General features: G+C 49.7%; 1 protein-coding gene across 1 annotated transcript in view; it reads right to left on the bottom strand.

Moving 5' to 3' along the window:
• The window catches only part of ITGAE (integrin subunit alpha E), a 72,124-nt gene extending 55,368 nt beyond the window's left edge, over window positions 1-16,756 (bottom strand). The window contains 2 exon segments of the mRNA XM_075904627.1: window positions 1,799-1,913; window positions 15,273-16,756. Coding sequence (XP_075760742.1) covers window positions 1,799-1,913; window positions 15,273-15,306 — 149 coding nt within the window. The 5' untranslated portion in view covers window positions 15,307-16,756.
• Window positions 16,757-18,715: the final 1,959 nt, after the last annotated feature.

Here is an 18,715-nt window from a genome sequence, read left to right as displayed (position 1 = left end):
TTTCAGGAGCCCTACGCAGCTGTATCGTCTGCGTATGGGTAAAAACAGCCCTGACTGCACCCCGGCCTTAGCTCAGCAGCTCTCTAGATTTTAGTGCCTGGGCCTACAGCTTTTCCAGGGACAATGCCACCGGCTATAAGGACAGTGCTCACCAGTGGCAGGTGCTACAAACACCCCTCACTGCTCTCCATAGCTATCTCCCGCTTCAGCGAAGAGCACGAGATTGAACGACAGGTCGTGACACCCCCCAGGCAGGTCCAATTTCTCTCCCAGACTGCAGGGTGGAGCAAATTTTCCCACCGTTCCCTCCCCACATCCTGTGGCCACCGATGGCTCCCTTCCTGCGCTGTTAACAGGAGGCGGGCAGGGCAGGCTTCCACCTCAGCCCAGCCTCGTGCACCGCCAGTCCAGCCACGGAGAGCAGTGTTTCTTAAAGTGGCCCGTGGATCCGCGCCGAGAAAGCCGCTAACTGGCTGCAACGGTTTGTTTATTTACCAGCTCCGTAGCGGCTCCCATTGACTCCGTTTGCTGCCAAGGGGAGCCATGGGAAGCAGCGTCGGGGGAGCTGGAGCAAGCAGTGCATGGTCTGAAATACTAGTCAGGGCAGGCAGGCCACGGCCAAGCGACGGGGGCCAGCGTGGCTTGCCTGATTTCTTTGCTGGAGCTGGAAGGAGCCCAACTCATCTATTCGGGGAGCAGAAAGCAGAGCAGACAGTTCCCCCAGTCCTCAGAGATGCCTGCACTGCCCGGGGAAATGCTGGGAGTATTGTCCACAGCACTTTCTGCTGAAAGGAGCAGGCCAGCGGCTGGTTTTCTTCCCTTCCCCTTTTTTCCCCCTTTCCCTTTTTTTTCTTTTCTCCAAAGCTAAAACCATCCCTCCCAGCTCTTTCGATGCAGCGACCATAGCTGCCTCCCCCACACTATCTAGGTTGTCTCCATGACAACCCATCTATCCACCTAGCAGCACACCCACCGCTGCTCCCCCACAAACCCACGAGAACAGTGAAACACGGCATCCTCTGGGCCATTACAGCATCGCATCGAACGGCAGCTGCCGTCTATAGATCATGCCCACCTTGGCAGGATGTGCAGCAGGAAAGCAGCTGTCTGTTCATAGCGGGGTGGTCGGGTGAAGGAAGTGACTGTCGATAGAGCACTACGTTTTATCTGATGGTGGGCAAAGGGCAGTAGGGAATTCGGGGCACGTCCATGAAGAAATTAATTAAAATGCTTCAAAACCAATACCCACAAAACGTTGAGGTTCCAATCTATTGCCAGGCTTAAAGCGTGCAGGTTGCACCTCTATAAACCAGAAACCTGCCGGACTAGGGATGTTCCAGGATCAGAGAGTCCAAATGTGTTGCAGGAGGTGGGGGGTCTGGGAGCCCGGTGTGATGCTGGGGAGGGTGGGGTGAAAAGTCCAGCACGTGGCTGGGCAGAAGCTGGGAAAGCCAGCGCATGGGCCAGTTGGGCTGGGAGAGGGATGGGGGGGCAGGAAGCCCGGTGAGGCAGCAGACAGGTGGTGGGGCCAGCAGCAGAGGGACCAAAAATAAGCTCCTGTGGTCCAGCAAAACCCCTCCTCTGGGAGCAGTCAGGTCCCGAGGGTGCCAGACCAGGGAGGTCCAACCGGGACAAATTTATCTCCACAAAGGCCAGAGGGTACTTAGTCACTTGCTCACAAGAGCCCTAAAGAACTAGGGATGGGTACTGGGAACCTGAAGGGTGCATGGGAGCCGGCAATGCCTCCCATACTGGAACAGCCAGTCTCACAGGCCAGAGAGGCGTTTTGGACTCTTACCAGGTCTTGTGCCCATCCGAATGCTGACGAACCTTTGGCCAGGAGAGAGGGGCTGTGGGCGGTGTAATCCACGACTTGCGAACGTCGATGTTAAAACTGCTCAGAGGCGGAACCGCTGCAAAAACAACATCCGGACGGTAACTCAGGGGGTTACCACTCACGACACAACCTCCTGCGCTAACGTCCCCCACCTACGGCGCCTTTCCCTGCTGGCTCCCTGCCCCACATGCAATGGGACTGCAATAGAAACCATTAACAGAAGCAAGCTCCCTCTTCTTGGCTTAGCTGAAATGGGCCGAACAAGGCCTTTCTTTGCCGGCTCCTTAGAAAACGGACACAGTCACTCGGGATCCTATGGTAGGACGCAGTGTGGCCCTGCAAAACTTCCCTTTCAACGACGGGATGCGTGGCCCCTACTCAGAGGCTCATCCAGGGCGGGAGGGCGTGTGATGACAGTGACCCTGGGATATACCACGCCACAAGCCTGTAGAGCTACAGACACAAGCTCATACCAGGCAGGACACAGAGCGCGTGCTGAGGGCGGGAAGGAAGGGAGGTCTGTGCGATTCTGGGGTAGGTTACGCACCGGGCAGGACCCCTGCACTTGATTAGTACCAAAAGGGCAGGAAATGCTGAAAACGAGATGCACGACAGCTGGTTCCCACTGCTGCTTGCTGTGGGCAAGAAACTTGTGGCCCAGGCAAGTGCTGCCTCGCAGACATGTCCTGTGTTGATGGATTCAGGGCTTGTGCAAGAGGCAGCTCACGTACAGCCTGAACGGTGGCAGGATTCGCGCCCCCACCATGGGGATAGCAACCTAGGACCCAGAGCTGGCTGGACCAGCCCCAGGGGGAGGAGATCATCGGTTTTCAGGGACATTCAGACCTCAGTCGCTCTGCTGAGGCTGCCACAAGGGCAAATTAGTGCCCCCCGACCCACAGAGGGACTGAGACCCCACAACTCATCTCACATAAGGTAAGGAACAGGCAGGATTCACTAGGGCTCCCTCGGAACTGGTGGCCTCCAGAGGACACACCTCAGCTGTGTCTACACTGGGCCACTTATTCCGGAAAATCAGCCGCTTTTCCGGAATAAGCTGCGAGCTGTCTACACTGGCCCTTGAATTTCCGGAAAAGCAACGACGCTCTACTGTACAAAATCAGCCGCTATTCCGGAAAAACTATTCTGCTCCCGCTTGGGCATAAGTCCTTATTCCGGCACACTGTTCCGGAAAAGGGCCAGTGTAGACAGCCCAGTAGTCTTTTCCGGAAAAAAGCCCCGATCGCGAAAATGGCGATCGGGGCTCTTTTCCGGAAAAGCGCGTCTACATTGGCCACAGACACTTTTCCGGAAAAAGGGCTTTTCCGGGAAAGCAGCCTGCCAATGTAGACGCTCCTTTTCCGGAAAAACTGAAAACGGAATAGTATTCCGTTTTAAGCATTTCCGGAAATTCATGCCAGTGTAGACACAGCCCTCCTGCTCTTCCCCTTCTCCTGGGAAGGTTTGTGCCAACCAGCTGCCCAGTGACTTGCTATATTTCACGACATACAAATGTTGCATCTACTGGACTCTGCCACAGACTGGAACGTTAGACAATAGGCCCTGCTGAAAGACTCAGCGACTGTAGCTCTGTAAAAGGATAAATATGGTGCGTTCGGTTAGCGGGGGGTATTGATTCTGATGGCTGCTTCTTCAGATGCAGCAGGAGGGGCCAATTCTACTGGCCCTCTGAGCCACACACAACAAGCGTCAGAAGCCTGAGCACTACAAGACACACACAAGCTGTCCTGGGGGGGCACAGGGCTTCTGCCCTGAGGGCTAAATCCCCTAGTCCAATGGTGGGCAACCTGCAGCCCGTTGGGGTCCGCCTGTGGCCCACAGACCTCCCCACCTGCCCCCATTCCCCATATACGTGGTGCACGAGGGCATCAGAGCCCCACGTTTCCTACCCCCCCTTCCCTCCCAGCACTTTCCAAGGAGCCACAAATCTTCCACTCCTCCCCCTCTCCCAGAGATGGAACAGGGCACGCATCAGGCAACTCATGCACCCGAGAAAGGGGAAGGAACAGGTCAGTGCGGGACTCCAGTGCCCCAGTGCAGGAGAGGGGGAAAGAGGCGGGCGGGGGACAGACAGGGGGCCGCAGGTGCCCTGTTACACTGATATATAGACACAAAGCACGCCAGGTCTCTCAGCGTGGGAAAGTTTTAGGCCTTGCTTCATCCTTCCTCAGTCATTCAGCGAATGGCGTAGAATTGCTGCCTTGGTGGCAGGACACACAACCCTGCTCTGCACCCTGCCCCTGCATTAAAACATCTGACTCCTGCATTCAGGCATCAATAGCACCTAGCGTGACTCCAAGCGCTGCTGGCCCCACTGGGTACAACCCAACCCGGGGGAGTTGTTTTGAATTAAACCCCGACCTTGAGCCTTTCTTGCCGGTTTCTACCAGACAGTCTCTAGTTTTGCTTCTCCAACTGTCAGAATAAGGAAGCCACAAACCAAACTGTTAAAGCGGCGTGGCTCAGAGGAGGCTGTTGTGACAGGGCAGGCACCCTGCACTGGCCCTTTAAGGGCAAAACCCAGGCCCGGAGCAGGGGCTGGAAGTAAAGACCCAGCGGAGGCTGTTCTGGCTAATGAGGGCCCACCTGGGGGAGCGCGGTAAGGGGCTGGCAGCTGAGGAAGCAGGAGGCTCACAGGAGCTAAAGCAATGCTGGGGCAGCAAGGCAGGGCTAGGAGAGCTCCAGCCAAGTGAGCTCCCAGGCTGGAGCAAGGCCCGGGGCTAGGAGGGCTGTAGCGAGGCAGTCCTGGTAAGTGGGGGCAGTAGGTCCACACCCCCTCGCTGGAGATGAGTGGCCCTTACAGATTGCAGTGGGTCACTGCGGCAGGGTGCTGAGGCAGCCCCCCCACAGCTGTATTATAACGTGCAAACTTGTTGAAATCAATCGAGGTACATTGATAGATCATTGGCAAACATGGCTCCTTGTCAGTACTCGGCAGTAAATACGTAAATACTTTACTGCCTCTTTCTGAACTCAGTTATACTGGTGTTAATCTGGTGTTAATTTCACTGACCTACAGGCCATTCCTCAAGATTTATGCCAGATCAGAACCTGGCCCTTAGAGAGCATACACTCACTACAGGTAACTAACTGGTACTGAATATGTAAGCATATATTAAATGCATGGGGAGTAACCAGTACAGAATACTACAAGTTAGAAATACAAACTCTGTAACTGCTAAACTCGCTACCTGTGCTGAGTCCTGGCAGCCCTCCCGGATTTCCAGTGACACACGACAGACCTTAGCACCCTGGAATCACAATTCATTCCTGGAAAGGGATGTGGCAAAAAGGAAAACGGGCCCCGTGATGTGGGTAGGTGCTCTTTGTAGCAACCATGTACTGCAGTTCTGGTTATTTTGTGACTACTAAGAATTTGTTCCCATTGGCAGAAGGCTTTGCTCCTTCACACGCCTCAGCTTGTGTATTGGTTGGAAACAAAGAAATCATGCAGAAATGAATGTTCAGCAACCTGTACGTGTATAACTCTACTATCTATTACTAGAAGACTTACCCAGCGTTGCCCAGATCCAGGGTTGGCCTGGAGCGGCAGGGGCTGCGTGTCTCACCCACCAGCTTCTTCCTAGGACTAGCCCAAGGGGGTGGGGGCATGTAGGCCAGCCACCAGCTTTTCCTCAAGGCCAGCCTGGGGTGGCAGGGGGGAGGGTGCACAAGCTTCCTACCAGCTTCTCCCCAGGGCCGGACCAGGGAGAGAAGGGCCTCACAGGCCACCTGCCAGCTTCTCCCTGGGGCCAGCATGGAGTGGCAGGGTCACATGGCCTAGATAGTGGCCACTCCCCGGAGCAGGCTAGTATGACAGGGGCCATGCTGCCAGCCAGCAGCTGCCGCCTTGTGGTCATTCCTGAGTATAACTGTCCCTCCTATCACACCCCTCCCTTTCCATTTGCTGTGAAACAAGCACATTCCACGCTCATCCCATTGCCCTGGCACAACCCAACCCTGACCTTGCTTTCAAGTTAGGATCAAGGAAGCTGCATGTCAAATTTGGTAGCTCTAGCTCTTACCATTTAGGAAGAGTTCTTGAACAAGCAGACTCACAGATGGATGGACACACAGACATACAGGCACGCAAACTCTCTAAAATATATAGGGGATTATTATTCAGATTAATCCTGTATTTAGGCCCAGCTGTGCGGGGTGGCCAAAGCCCTAAGTATTGTTATTAATCCATGGCCCACAGTCAAATGCAACATGAGTTCTACAAGTTCTCCCCCTTGATAACAGAAGCGCTGCCTGCAAATCCCGACACACAATGGACTGTTTTTACCCAGCCGGCCAGGCTGGAGCAGTGAAAGTTGAGCCTCATGTGGCCCATAGGGACTCCATCAGTATTGTAGAGGAAGGTGACTCCAATAGACTTATTTTTAGGCAAGTGAGTTGTGGCTTTCAGGCCCCGATAAATTGCTGGTGTGACCTTCATTTGGGGGAAGAGTTGGACAACCCATGGGTCACTGTACAAAGCAAGACAAGAACTGAAGAGAAACTTCACTCTGGCAGTTGAACCAACACATTGTCTGTTGTCAGCTGATTTTTATTTAAACCAACATAGCAGGGGAGAGTTTTTAAGGCAGGATGGTAAGAGGACTAAAGGGGCCATTTTGAGGGGGTTTACAAAGAGCTCCTTCCAAACGGGAGGGCCGGCGGGCTTCATAGGCATGGAGCATTGACATTTCAAAGGAAAGAGAAGATTGGGTGGAGATGGGCCATGAAGGCCCCTGAAAGTGATGTCACCAGCAGCTTCTGTTTGATGCAAGAGAAAAGAGGGACCCATGGGATGGGTTCAAAGAAAGGGGTGATATGAGCAATGTGATGCGTGAGGACAGTGATCCTTGCAGCCCCATTCTGAATGGATAGGAGTGGGGCAAAATTGCATTGGTCAACAGTCAAGAAAAGGACATTGCGTAATCAAGACACAAAACAATGAGCACCTTGGGCAAACCTTTTACCTGAGTGGGGGGGATAGGAAACCCGTATTGTCGATATCACCCAGAAAGATTTAGAAATGGCCTGAATGCAAGGACCTTCTATCATGCTGTGTCCCCAAAGTTAGGAGCAATCTCATCCAACCCACCTTTTCCTTCCCATCATCTTCCTAATCCTCCCTCCCCATAGCCACTGTCCCACCTCTTGGCTTCAGTTCATTCATCTTAATTGAGGGCTTGTCTCCACTACACAGTGGATCGACGCTACAGCATTCGATCTTAGATGCGATAAATCAACCTCCGCGTGCTCTCCTGTCGACTCCGGTACTCCACCCAGATGAAAAGAGTAGGCGGAGTCGACAGGAGAGCATCAGCTGCTGACCTTACTGCATGGAAGACACCATGGTAAAGTAAGTCTAAGTACATCAACTTCAGCTGTGGTACTCATGTAGCTGAAGTTGAGTATCTTAGATTGACAGGGGAAGGGTGTAGTGTAGGCCTTAGGAATTATGCTCCAAAGACAGGAAAAACATTTACTTGGGAAAGCTCTGTAGGAGTTCACCACCCAGTATGAGATGATCGTTAGTCAACAATGTGGGTTAACATATCAGAAGCTGTAGCTTCTTTGAGGATCCTGGGGCCAAATTTTAAAGAGTGGTCCTATTCCCATTGAAGCATAGGGGGCTTCACCTACCTACACCAGGCCTGAGTTTGGTTTCTCACCATTGAAAATGTGAGCATTATGTGACACATATGGTAATTTCCTGCAATGTCTCTGAAAAAAACTACTAAATTATATTTATGTACCTAATGGAGTCCAACCTGTGGAACTCCTTGCCACAGGATATTGTGAAGATGGCCTTTAACAGGGTTCAAAAAAGAAAGAGATAAATTCATGGAGGTTAGGTCCATCAATGGCTATTAGCCAGGATTGGTAGGAATGGTGTCCCTAATCTCTGTTTGTCAGCAGCTGGGAATCGGTGACCAGGGAGGGATCACCTGATGATTCCCTGTCCTGTTCATTCTCAGAAGACAGGACATTGGGTTAGATGGACCTCTGGTCTGACCCAGTATGGCCGTTCTTATGTTCATATGTTCTAATTGTTTCAAGTGGCAAAGTTTGAGCATTATTGTAGCATTGTACGTAACATCTCTAGGGTGTAGACCTGAACGAAGTAAACCTTGGGAAGTGTTTATGAGCTTAAAAGCATTATTTTAAAGAATGCACCGGACGAGGACTCTGGGGACAAAGGCGAGTGGGAAATATTTCAAAGGAAGTGAATGCAAATTCTCATCTCCAGCCGCAGCTCTTGAAGCTACCCTTGAAGGGAAATCCATTGCCTGCTGATTTTCTCTTCCCAGAAGCTAAAGGGGAAGATTAACAGTTGTGGTTCTTCTGGGCAAACAGCTGTCATTAATTTTTAAGCCAAAAAAAAAAAAAATCCTGGGGGAGGGGAGGAGGGAGGTTGAAGGACTTCCTCTTGATGAAGTTTGGGATGATCTCTAGGAAGTGTATTGGAATGTGTGGAGATGTTTTAATGTGTTTTCTCTTTTATGCTTTCACTTTCAGAATAAATGTACTTGGTTGGAAAGGGCTATGGGAACTAGCCATGGGCAATCACACAGTATTTAACCCTTGCAGAAGAAAGCAAAGCAGGGTAGCTTAAGCGGTCTGATTGGGTGGAGAAACCACAGGGTAGGCAGCTTGGAAAAATTGTGGTCGTATATGAGAGAGGTGGCAAGTCTCTCCGACCAAGAGAGGTGACAGCTGATGTGACGGGGGCCTTGCTGGACTACAAGGAGAAAATACTGTTGGCCTGAACTGTGAAAGAGCAGCTGCCATATTAGATCAGACCAGTGATTCTCCTAATGCAGTAGCCTGCCTGCTTCAGAGACAGTTGTAAGAAACTCGATAGTGGGAAATGGTGACATAAGCTGCCCACGTATGTAGGGAGGGAAGGTCGCTTGGGGAACGCTGTAAGCCGGTGGTTTTCAAACTTCTTTTCTCACCACCCGGTTGAAGAAAATTGCTGATGACCATGACCCAGCAAAGCTAGAGGGCAGGCCCCAGGGTGGGGCCGCAGGGATAAGGAGCTGGGAGTGGGGGAATGGGGAGGTGAAGGCTTTGCCTGGGGATGTGGACTCTTGGGAGGGGCCAGAAATGAGGGGTTTGGGATGCAGGCCGGGGAGGTGGGGCAGAGGGGTTCAGTACGTGAGCGAGGACTCTAGGCTGGGGCATGGGGATGGGGTAAAGGGGGTGCAGGCTATGCGACGGGGCAAGGGTATTTAGGGTGCAGGAGGGGGTTCTGGGTTTGGAGGGCTCAGGGCTGGGACAGGGGACTGTTTTGGCACAGGCTGACCTCCGACGGTTCCCACTCAGTGATGCACTGGGATCTTCTGTCTGTCCTGGGACAGCAAGACCGCCCTATACCCCGGAAGCTGCCAGCAGAAGGCTTTGCAAAGGTCAGGGTTGTGTGGGCTCCTTACTAGAAAACCTCCCCAACAGGCAATCACACCTTGAGGAGACATGGGGCTTAACTGAGACTGTCGCTTCATAATTCACACCTGAGCCGTCGAGAGCATCTCACGCCATTTGTTGCACTTTGGGTGCATCGCCGAGTTCTGAGTATCTTGAAGCAGGAGCAGGAATGCTTCCAGGATTCTGCCTGCATCGCTGGGTGCAGCTAAGGCCCCTTCCATTAGAAATGTTTTATACGACCACTAGGAAAATCTTTAAAAAATGACAAATAGTCTTGCAGCACCTCACAGACTAACGAAAAACGTAGAGAGGATCATGAGCTTTCGTGGGCACAACTCACTTGGGCCCACGAAAGCTCATGTTACCATCTACATGTTTTGTTGGTCTCTAAGGTGTTACAGGACTATTTGTCGTTTTTTAAACTTTTTCAGTTACGGACTAACACGGTTGCCCCTCTGAAATGACGAGAAAAATGTACAGGCTTTATTTAAATGCTTGTAGCTTTCAAAAAATACAGTATTATTTTCAGGGGCGGCCCGAGGCGGGCTGCAGCAGCTGGCGCCCCAGGCAGAATGTGCGATCGGCACCCCCCACCTGCACAGCCGTCAATGGAGTGATGTCATCATCGAGCGCCCCAGGTACCCCGTGATGTCATCATCGGGCGCCCCGTTGAAGGTGGCGCCCTAGGCGACAGCCGAGTCAGCCTATAGTACAGGCCGCCCCTGGTTATTTTGCTGAAGTTAATTTTTATTTTTATTTCTTAAAAGGGGGTTATTACAATCTTTCCATTTAATTTTTTTATTAATTTTTTTAAAACGGGAATTCCATCAAGTGTATTTTTTTTCTTCGTCCCTATAAACCCGTCTCATTCGCTGAGTTTTAACGAAAAAGGGCTACGGTCAATGTGGGTTCCAACAGCATTGTTTTTCATTTTCCAGCCTTAAGCATTGATTTGGCTGTGCCAAAACAAAGCACAACTCCAAATGTCTCCATTTTATCTTTTTTCTGTATGGTTTACTGAGACGTAATCCTATACCAGGGTCATCCTATTTTTCTGGTTTATCTTGGTTCAGCCTCTTTCATCGTACACTTATGTCAATTTTGAGGAATGTACTTGATTTGGTGATTCTGTTTCTTTTCTGTTTGGTGTGACAAAAAGCAATCCCAATCCAGGCACATCCCCTCTTTCTGACATAACCAAAACCTTACGTTGCTTTAAGTTACGATAAGAGGAAGCTGTACACTGAATTTAGTGGTCCTAGCTCTTACCATTTAGGAGGAGTTCTTGATTAAAGAGATAAAGTCTCTAAAATATACAGTAGACATTAGAATAATTTCTCCCAGAAATGCGGCCATCTCTGGGGTTGTCACACAGACCAGCACACCATAGCAGAAGGGAAAGGAGAAACTACAGCCACAGAATTTAGGAAATGCCAGAATGCTTTACTCTTCTGAATAAAGCCACAGAATTACTTAAAACGGAGAGGTTTTAAAGGCTGGAGAAACAAACACAGAACCGGGAACCAGGAGTTCCTAAATTCAAACACAGCTCAGCCAATAACTTGCTATATAAACAAGTCACTTCCTTTCTGTGCCTTCATCTCCCCACTCATAAAAGGTGGATAAAACTGATCTTCCTCCCACAGGTGTTCAGAGGAGAGAGGAAGTAAAACTCCTACAAGGCTCTGAAAATGTGTTTTAATGAAAAAAATTTAAAAACCCTCGTGTTGTCACATATTAACTGATGCGTGATGAACATGGCTGTCTCTGGATGGGCAAACTAGCTGCAGTGTTTATATATACACAAGAGATAGACGTGCTAGAAAGCTCTTAAGCACATAAGCAGGACATGCTCAGACCTCAGAGCTGCACCCTGCTTCGGTAGACTAGCACCTGATAATAAAACCCACAGGCATAAAAAGGTGACAGAGGATAGCAAAGAACACTGAAGACAGGAGCTTTGTTGTAGGTCAGCTCCAGTTAGATCTAAGCAGGGTAGGAGCTCGGTAGTTTGTAGAAATCCCCACTAAGTCTTTACATGGTTAATCAAGATGAAAGTCACTTCTAACCCTGAACTCATGTCACCGCCACGGGGCGGATTTGAATCTGGGACCTGTGTCTGTCAACCTAATGTTAATATCATAAGAGAATACACCTAACAGGCAATATTCTACCCTGCAGTGAATGACCTATAAAAGCTATTTCAGATGCATGCAGTCTAACACAATACACCCACATTCTAAACAACCATGAGTGGTCATGTGGTGCGTCTACACAGCACCCTTACCTCGAAATAGCTTATTTTGAAATTTGGCTGGGTCTACACAGCACCAAATTTTGAAATAAAGCACTATTCCGGCAAGTCCCTTAATCCTCGTTCCACGAAGGTTACAGGGACACCAGAATAGCACGCCCGTTATTTCAAAATATATTTCAAAATAACGGGCGTGCTTAAAGACTTGGAATTGCTACTTCAGGGTACTTCCAGTATCCTGAAATAGTCTCTAAGGCTACGGCTAGACAGCGGGGCTAACAACAAATATATATTATCATTTGCTTTTGTGGGTAAAACCCTCTTCATCTGATGAAGTAGGTTTTACCCAGGAAAGCTTATTATTCTATTTAGTTTTGTTAGTCTCTAAGGCACTGTTTCTTAAACTTTTTAAAATGGAGGAACACCAAACAATTTTTTTTTATGAGAAACGCCAAGGATTTTTCTGTTGAGAAAAAAAGAGAGAGAGAGAGAGAGAGAGAGAGAGAGACCAGGGAAAAGTTACTGAGCAAAAAAAAATAGGGTCAGGGGGAAAGTTATTGAGGAGAAAAAAAAGGTCGCCTACCCATTTAAGGGTGGCCATTTTGAACTCTGTTGTTCATGGCACACCTTCGACTACCTCGTGGCACACTGGTGTGCCACAGAACACAGTTGAAGAAACACTGCTTTAAGGTGCCACGGGACTATTCGTTGTTTTAAGTTACAGACTAACATGGTAACCCCTCTGAGAAATTTTTACACACATTATATTTAAGGTTGCAAATCACTCAGAATTTAGGAAATGCCAGAAATAATATACCTGGGCACCCTTAATTCCACCCCCTTGTCATTACGTATTCAGATGCGCATATTGTGTTTTCCTCGCTAGACCCCCTGTCTCATTCAATGCACAGGCTGGACAATGCTCACTCTGGAAGTAGCTCTGCAATATTTCTTTGTATCCTCATAATTCAGCACATGATCTCAAGGCGTATTCCCCACACAGCATCCAAGCCCTGCACATTATTAATTTCCTCGTGGACTCTTTTGTGGCCCCCTCCCTGTGGTATCTGAGCATTTCACAAACATTTGTGGATTTATCTTCACGCCCACCTGTGAGGCGCAGTGCTGGGATTAGCCCCATTTTATTAACATGGAACTGAAGCACAGAGCGATTAAAGCCAAACTTCTCGATGTCCACTCATGTCGGGTGCCTACCACGAGATGCCACAGACCTTATTTTCCAGTGCAGTTGGCATTTTTATAGAGCTTTATGTGCTCAAAGCCCCCCTCCAAACAGCATCAGTTGCAGCTTTGTGTGCCCAGCGCTTCTGCAAATTAGACCACACAGTCTCAAGTTTAGTATCCCTGAAATAAGGAACACAAGGTTCATGGCCATGGGTAGAAAGTGTGGCTCAAGTGATTTCTTCAGCATCATACAGGGGCGATGACAGGGACAGAGTCCTGTTTTCCAGAGCAGCATTAAACTGTTTTCCCCATGAGACCTTCCTCTCCCTACAATCTCCTGCCTGACTCACTACACCTTACAACTTCTGCAACAAACGAGATTCTATAGAGATCATCGTCTCCAACACGCCCCGATTCATCCCCTGCAGCATGCTCCAGTTCATGCACTAAGGCAAGAGTCTTGTGGAGGAATTTGTATATTTCACAACAAGATTGTAAGAAATGACATATGCAGGAAGGGGTTGAATTGAGATTGCCTTCCCCTGTGCTCCTCGCCTTCCCCTGTGCTCCTCGCCTTCCCTGCTTCATTTGCATCAAGCTGATTTCACCTTCTCCCACGCTGCTGGGGGGCCAACCACAGAGGCATAGAAATCACAGGAGACAGACTCCCGGGAACTCACTTCTGGTGCTTGGTGACGAAAGAGCTCTGGGCTCCTGCAAGGAGCCGCTGCAGAGAGCAGCCCAGAAACGAAGCATCCTCGTTTTCTCTCTCATCTTCATCATTGCCCTTCACACCCACTGGCGTATAGGGCAGCAACAAAGGTCCTCCACTTCTGTCTGTCTCTGGCCAGCTTCAGTCACACGAGTCGCTGTCAGTGACTCTGGGAGGCCATCCCACACAGCTGAGAAGGAATTTTTTGTTGCTGTTTCCATAACAACAGCTTTTTCTAGGTCAGGGTTATTAGCCCTGAGCCAAACCCCCAGTCCTGGAGGACCTGTGCATGCTTAGTCTGACTCCTCTCCCCTTGACCTTTCCGGCTTGGTTGAACCTACCAGGAGCACTTAAGCTCCCACCGGCATAGCTCCTGGGATCATATGAACACGCAAGCCGCCCCGCCCCGACAAGGCGCACGCCCAAGAGGCAGCATTCGCTCTCTGCTACAGGCTTTTGACCTGTGGTTGGGCCACAGACAACATCTAAGATTTCCAAAGGGGTCTGCACCACCATTCACGAATGTTTCTCCCAAATGAAAATAGGTTGAAAACCACTGCTCTGTGCTCGCATGCAGTACAGACAGCACGGACTAACTTCATAGGGACCAGTGCAAATGCAATCTTCAGAGAATTTAGCTGGCAAGCTCCAGCGAGAGTCTAAAGACTATGTGCAAACTGATTTTTCAGAAGCTTATTGCTTGGCCAAATTTGGGAAAATTTTCACAGGGAGGGCAAGCAGCGTATCTTAGACCTCGGCTGATAAAATTCCAAGTCCCTGCTCCATCAGCTAAATGGTTTTAAGATTTTTCTAAGCGAGACAAAATACCCTACTTGTCACTAATTTTGTTCTCAGAAATGACTGAACAAGTTTTGTTGAAACTGCCACTAAATAAATCATCAACCTGAGATAGACACCAGCATGGAAAATTTCAAACTGAATGGTTAAAGTTTGGCAAAGTTCTAAGCCACTGAAAACAGGGTCTTGTACTAGTCTTTAGAATAACTGTGATGTTTTGTGGCTTCTCTGAAGTAATGAAAAATGTCAAGAGTCACTTAAAGTAGATTCTTAAACAGCTATTTATCCTCATTTATAGTTAACTGCTTATGTCTAGAATTTCAAAGTGAATTTCCTAATTTGTATCTGCCTTTTATTTATATCATCAATTATTCCCAAGTACAGGGTTGAGAAAGAGGTTCTCTTTTGATCCTAAATACTTGAGAACACTTTATCAGAGTTCAGCCAGCCACCTCTCCATGGCAATGAGTTTCTGAAGGCATTCCCTGATGGAGATACATTTCTGTGCCAAAGAATGCTTCTAAAAGAAGGAACTCATGGATATAAAGACATTGGTCCACACTCCGCTCTTCATTACCCCAGTGTCAACAGAGTAACCTGACTGACTAAAGAAAGCTATTTACCTATGTAAATGAGAGCACCATTTTTTCAGTTGTTTCATTAAGCAGTCTCTATCTAAGCACTTACATGAGCCTCACTTCTAAGTTTCTGTCCCCTTACGACAGCTGAAGCCAGTGGCTTTTATGAACAGTAACCTTTTCTAGAGAATTGCAAGAACTACAAGACACTGAAATTACGTCCCCATCACACCACCATTTGCTGAGCATGCTGAAAACACTAGAAAACCAATCATTTTGCAACAAGGATTTTTAGACAGAGCATCTACAATAACAAACCTTCAAACACCCTGAAGGCAGAAAGCACTTTACTTGATCAGAGTAAGTGACCCCACTGCAAGTCCTCAGAATCACAATGATCTTTTCACAGGCCCAGACCTATGTTTTATAATTTAGGTGAGTGGAAAATAAATACAACTCACTTACTCATTAAAAAGAGAAGGTATGGAAGTGACCTCATAACTGTTCCCAGCTTTCACGTGAACGATGCAGGATTGTAGAGACAATATCTGTCCTCTGCCTGCAGATGACTCTCGCAGGACTGCTGGTTGCTGAGACTGTTAGGCAAGTAAGTCTGCTGTGGGTTTCCTCGTTGGGGTTTCAGTGCGTGTGCCTGCACTTTATAAATATAGAGTCAGCAAGCAACTAAAAGGACGTTTTTATCATTGCCTCTATCTGCCTCCTTGCAGGTTACCTTTGAAAGCTGTTCAGGGAGATATTTGCACTATCCCTCTTCCGTTTCCATGCTAGCTAGCCGGAGGTGTCCTCATGCTATGGAAATGTTCTGGAAACAGAGGGGAGATAAACTTCCGCGCATTCACAGCAGGGATTTAAAAGGCACCTCACCTCTCAGAGGTGCCTCATTATAGACAGGGCTCATTTTCGACCCAGGTTTTCCGCTTTCCCACACAACCCTGCTGTTCTCTCGCTCTCTGGCGAGTACGTTGTTAATGTCAGAGAGGTGGATTCTGGACAGGGAAGTTTGCTGAAAGAGTAGGGCACATTAAAGAAGAGGAACCTTGTCCTGTCTATCCCCTCTGCTGCTAGTCCTTTGTGGCTAGTTTTGGGGTGCCTGTGCCACATTTCAAAGGGGGAAAGCCCTAGGAGTCAGAAGGGCCATGCATTTTACTCTTGCCTTTTTGGTGAGTGGATTCCAGCTGCACAGGCCTGGTTTCCCTTCAGATGGGGAATGCTCAGGGGCCAGAAAAGATCAATTCCATCCAAAGGTGAAAGTAAGGTAGGGCGCCCTGGTGCACCACTCCGGTGAGAGCCGGCTGGGGCGTTCCGATCAGGAGGCTGGCAGGATTAAAGGGGGTGACTGGGGGCACACTGTAAGGGAGGTGTGTGCACTCCCAACAGGGCTACTGGGAGAGGCTGGCAGCAGTGATCCCCATCTAGCCATGGTGGCCTGGTTCTGGCCCCATCTGGCTACTGTGGTCTGTCCCCAGCCGCTCTACTCTTGGGGCAAGCCCCAGCACTCGCTCCTGCCATGGATAAGGGAGGGGGTGGAATCAGCCCCCACATAGCAACCACCGTCCGTCCCCAGCTGCCCTGCTCCGAGGGCAGGCCCTGCAGCCGGGGCTCTGGCCCTGGCAACCTGGCTCCTGCCACTGTCCAGCCAACACAGCCCAGCCCTCATTTGGCCATGGTGACCTGTCCCCGGCCCCAGTCCTGGGCCAGGCACCCGCAGTCCGGCCCCACCTTGCAGCAGGAGGGGTTGGTGGTGGCCCCATTCCTGCTGTGCGGAGGTAGGAGGGGAGGCAGAATCTGTAATTGATCACAACCCAGCCACGGTGATCTTGGCTCAGCCCTAGTCTAGTCACAGCTGCAGCAGCCCAGGCCCAGCCAGGTAAGGTAACCCAGCCCCAGGGCCCTTCATACACCCTATCCTCCATCCCTTGCCCTGCCTCCTGCATCCTCCCAAACCCCCACCCCCTGCCCTGAGCCCCTCATGGACCCCAATCCTGACTCCTGCACCCTCCATGTCCCCAGCCCCCTGCCCTAACTCCTGCACCCCTCCACACACACACCCTGCCCTGAGCCCCTCATGCACCCCAATCCTGACTCCTGCACCCTCTATGTCCCCAGCCCCCTGCCCTAACTCGTGCACTCCCTCCACACACACACACACACCCTGCCCTGAGCCACCCCACACTTAAATTTCTTACAGGTTCTGTTTGTATTGCAATCTCCCTTCCTGCCCTAAGACCTCCCCCAAAGAGAGGGGGGTTGGGCTGTAATAGGACAGTACCTGTAAGTAATGTAAGTTACTTTCACCCTTTCAAATCACTCCAAAAGGCAGGGAAGTAAAGGGAGGGATTCTAGAAACAGGACGGCCTCTCCCCACTTGCAGCTTCTGTGTTTATTCTCCCCAGCATTACCCCAGCACTTACCCGACACAAAGTTAATATATAACAGATCTCCTCCCTTTCAGACACCTGTATCTCAAAAATAAAATCACAAGGTGCCTTATACATTTTCCACAACTAAACTTTGTAGCGGGGAAGGGCAGCATCTTTCTAATTTCACAGATATTAGCCAGCTCGTTTTGCACTGACATCAGACGAGAATGGGAAGCATGCATTAGTCACTGAGTGGTGATCGTCCCACACGCACGGTATTCTTGTCTGACTCACCCCACCGGCAGGCCTGACGCCTTCTCAGAAAGGAAGAGTGTAAAAAAAGTGGCAGAATAACCATTTTTTAAAAAAGCCCTTTTCTAGACGGTAATTGTATTCCTGGTGGCTGCGACGCTCACTGCTCGCCACGGAACAGCTTGCATCAGAGGTTTGCAAGCTGAACTGGTGCACAACTAACTCCTGTGCAGCTTGTGCAGGCTCCACTGCAGCATCTAGCTTTTCAAAGCTTGTCTCTCGGGGGCTGAGAGCCCGTTGGCACGGTGGGTTTCAAAGCCTCCTTCTGCTGGCTACAAACCACTGAATGAAAAGCATGTTATAGTAAGAGTGTGGAGGAGTAAGGGAGCTGTGAGCTTTCAGAGGCCTTGTCTGCCCTGCCACTTTTTGTTGCCAAAAAGGCGACCAAACAGTGAGAGTGTTTTCACTGCTGTGTGACTTTTGTTGGGAAAAACACCCAGTTTTGGTGACAAAAAACTTCCAGCTCTGTGAAACACTTGTTTTTTCCCCTCCCTTTGTTGTCCACAAATAGTGTCGGCTCTGCTGTTTGTTTCGTTGGTTCCACCAGGATTCCACAATGCCTTGCTCTGATGGCTCTGCTCAGGGTCCTATGATCTCTGCTGCCCTGCAGGGATGTGCCCCTCCCTTTTCAAAGCTCGGGGAAGTATCTGACCGCTGAGTGAGCTGCTCCAGTGGCAGAGCAAATGAAGAGCAAATCATTGGAATGCGTCTGTTCTGTCCTGCTAGGAACACAGTGGCGGGTGGGCTGCTGCTGCAGGGGGAGGGCTGGAGAGGCGGCTGGGCTGCTTTGACATTCCTCAGCACAGAGAGCTCCCAGAGCTACAAGGGAATCCTAAGAAGTGCCAGGATCAGCTCCACTCTCCCACAGCACAGCTCTGTGGGATGCTCACCCACGCTGCATTGCTCTATCTATCGACGGGGGAGCTAGCCAGGTGGCCATGAAATATCGACAATGGGAGGCAGAAAAACCCGGTTTGACTGGTGTTCACTTTTGGTGACTTTTGCATGTGGACAGTACTTTTGTCACTAAACCTTCCCAGTACAGACATGGCCTGAGGCTCTACATAAGATTAGCCAATCCTATAGCACTCTGACCTAAAAGGAGAATTAAAGAGATCTGTTTTCCCCTTTACAGTTTTTCTTTAGTCATTTACTGATTTCTTTTTGCCTGGGAAGATTTCAGGGTGGGAGGTTAAATTATGAAACTTGCTCACC

The sequence above is a fragment of the Pelodiscus sinensis genome, chromosome 21 (genome assembly GCF_049634645.1).
Source record: "Pelodiscus sinensis isolate JC-2024 chromosome 21, ASM4963464v1, whole genome shotgun sequence".
Classification (NCBI taxonomy): Eukaryota; Metazoa; Chordata; order Testudines; family Trionychidae; genus Pelodiscus; species Pelodiscus sinensis.
This window is presented reverse-complemented; position numbering and strand designations above follow the sequence as displayed.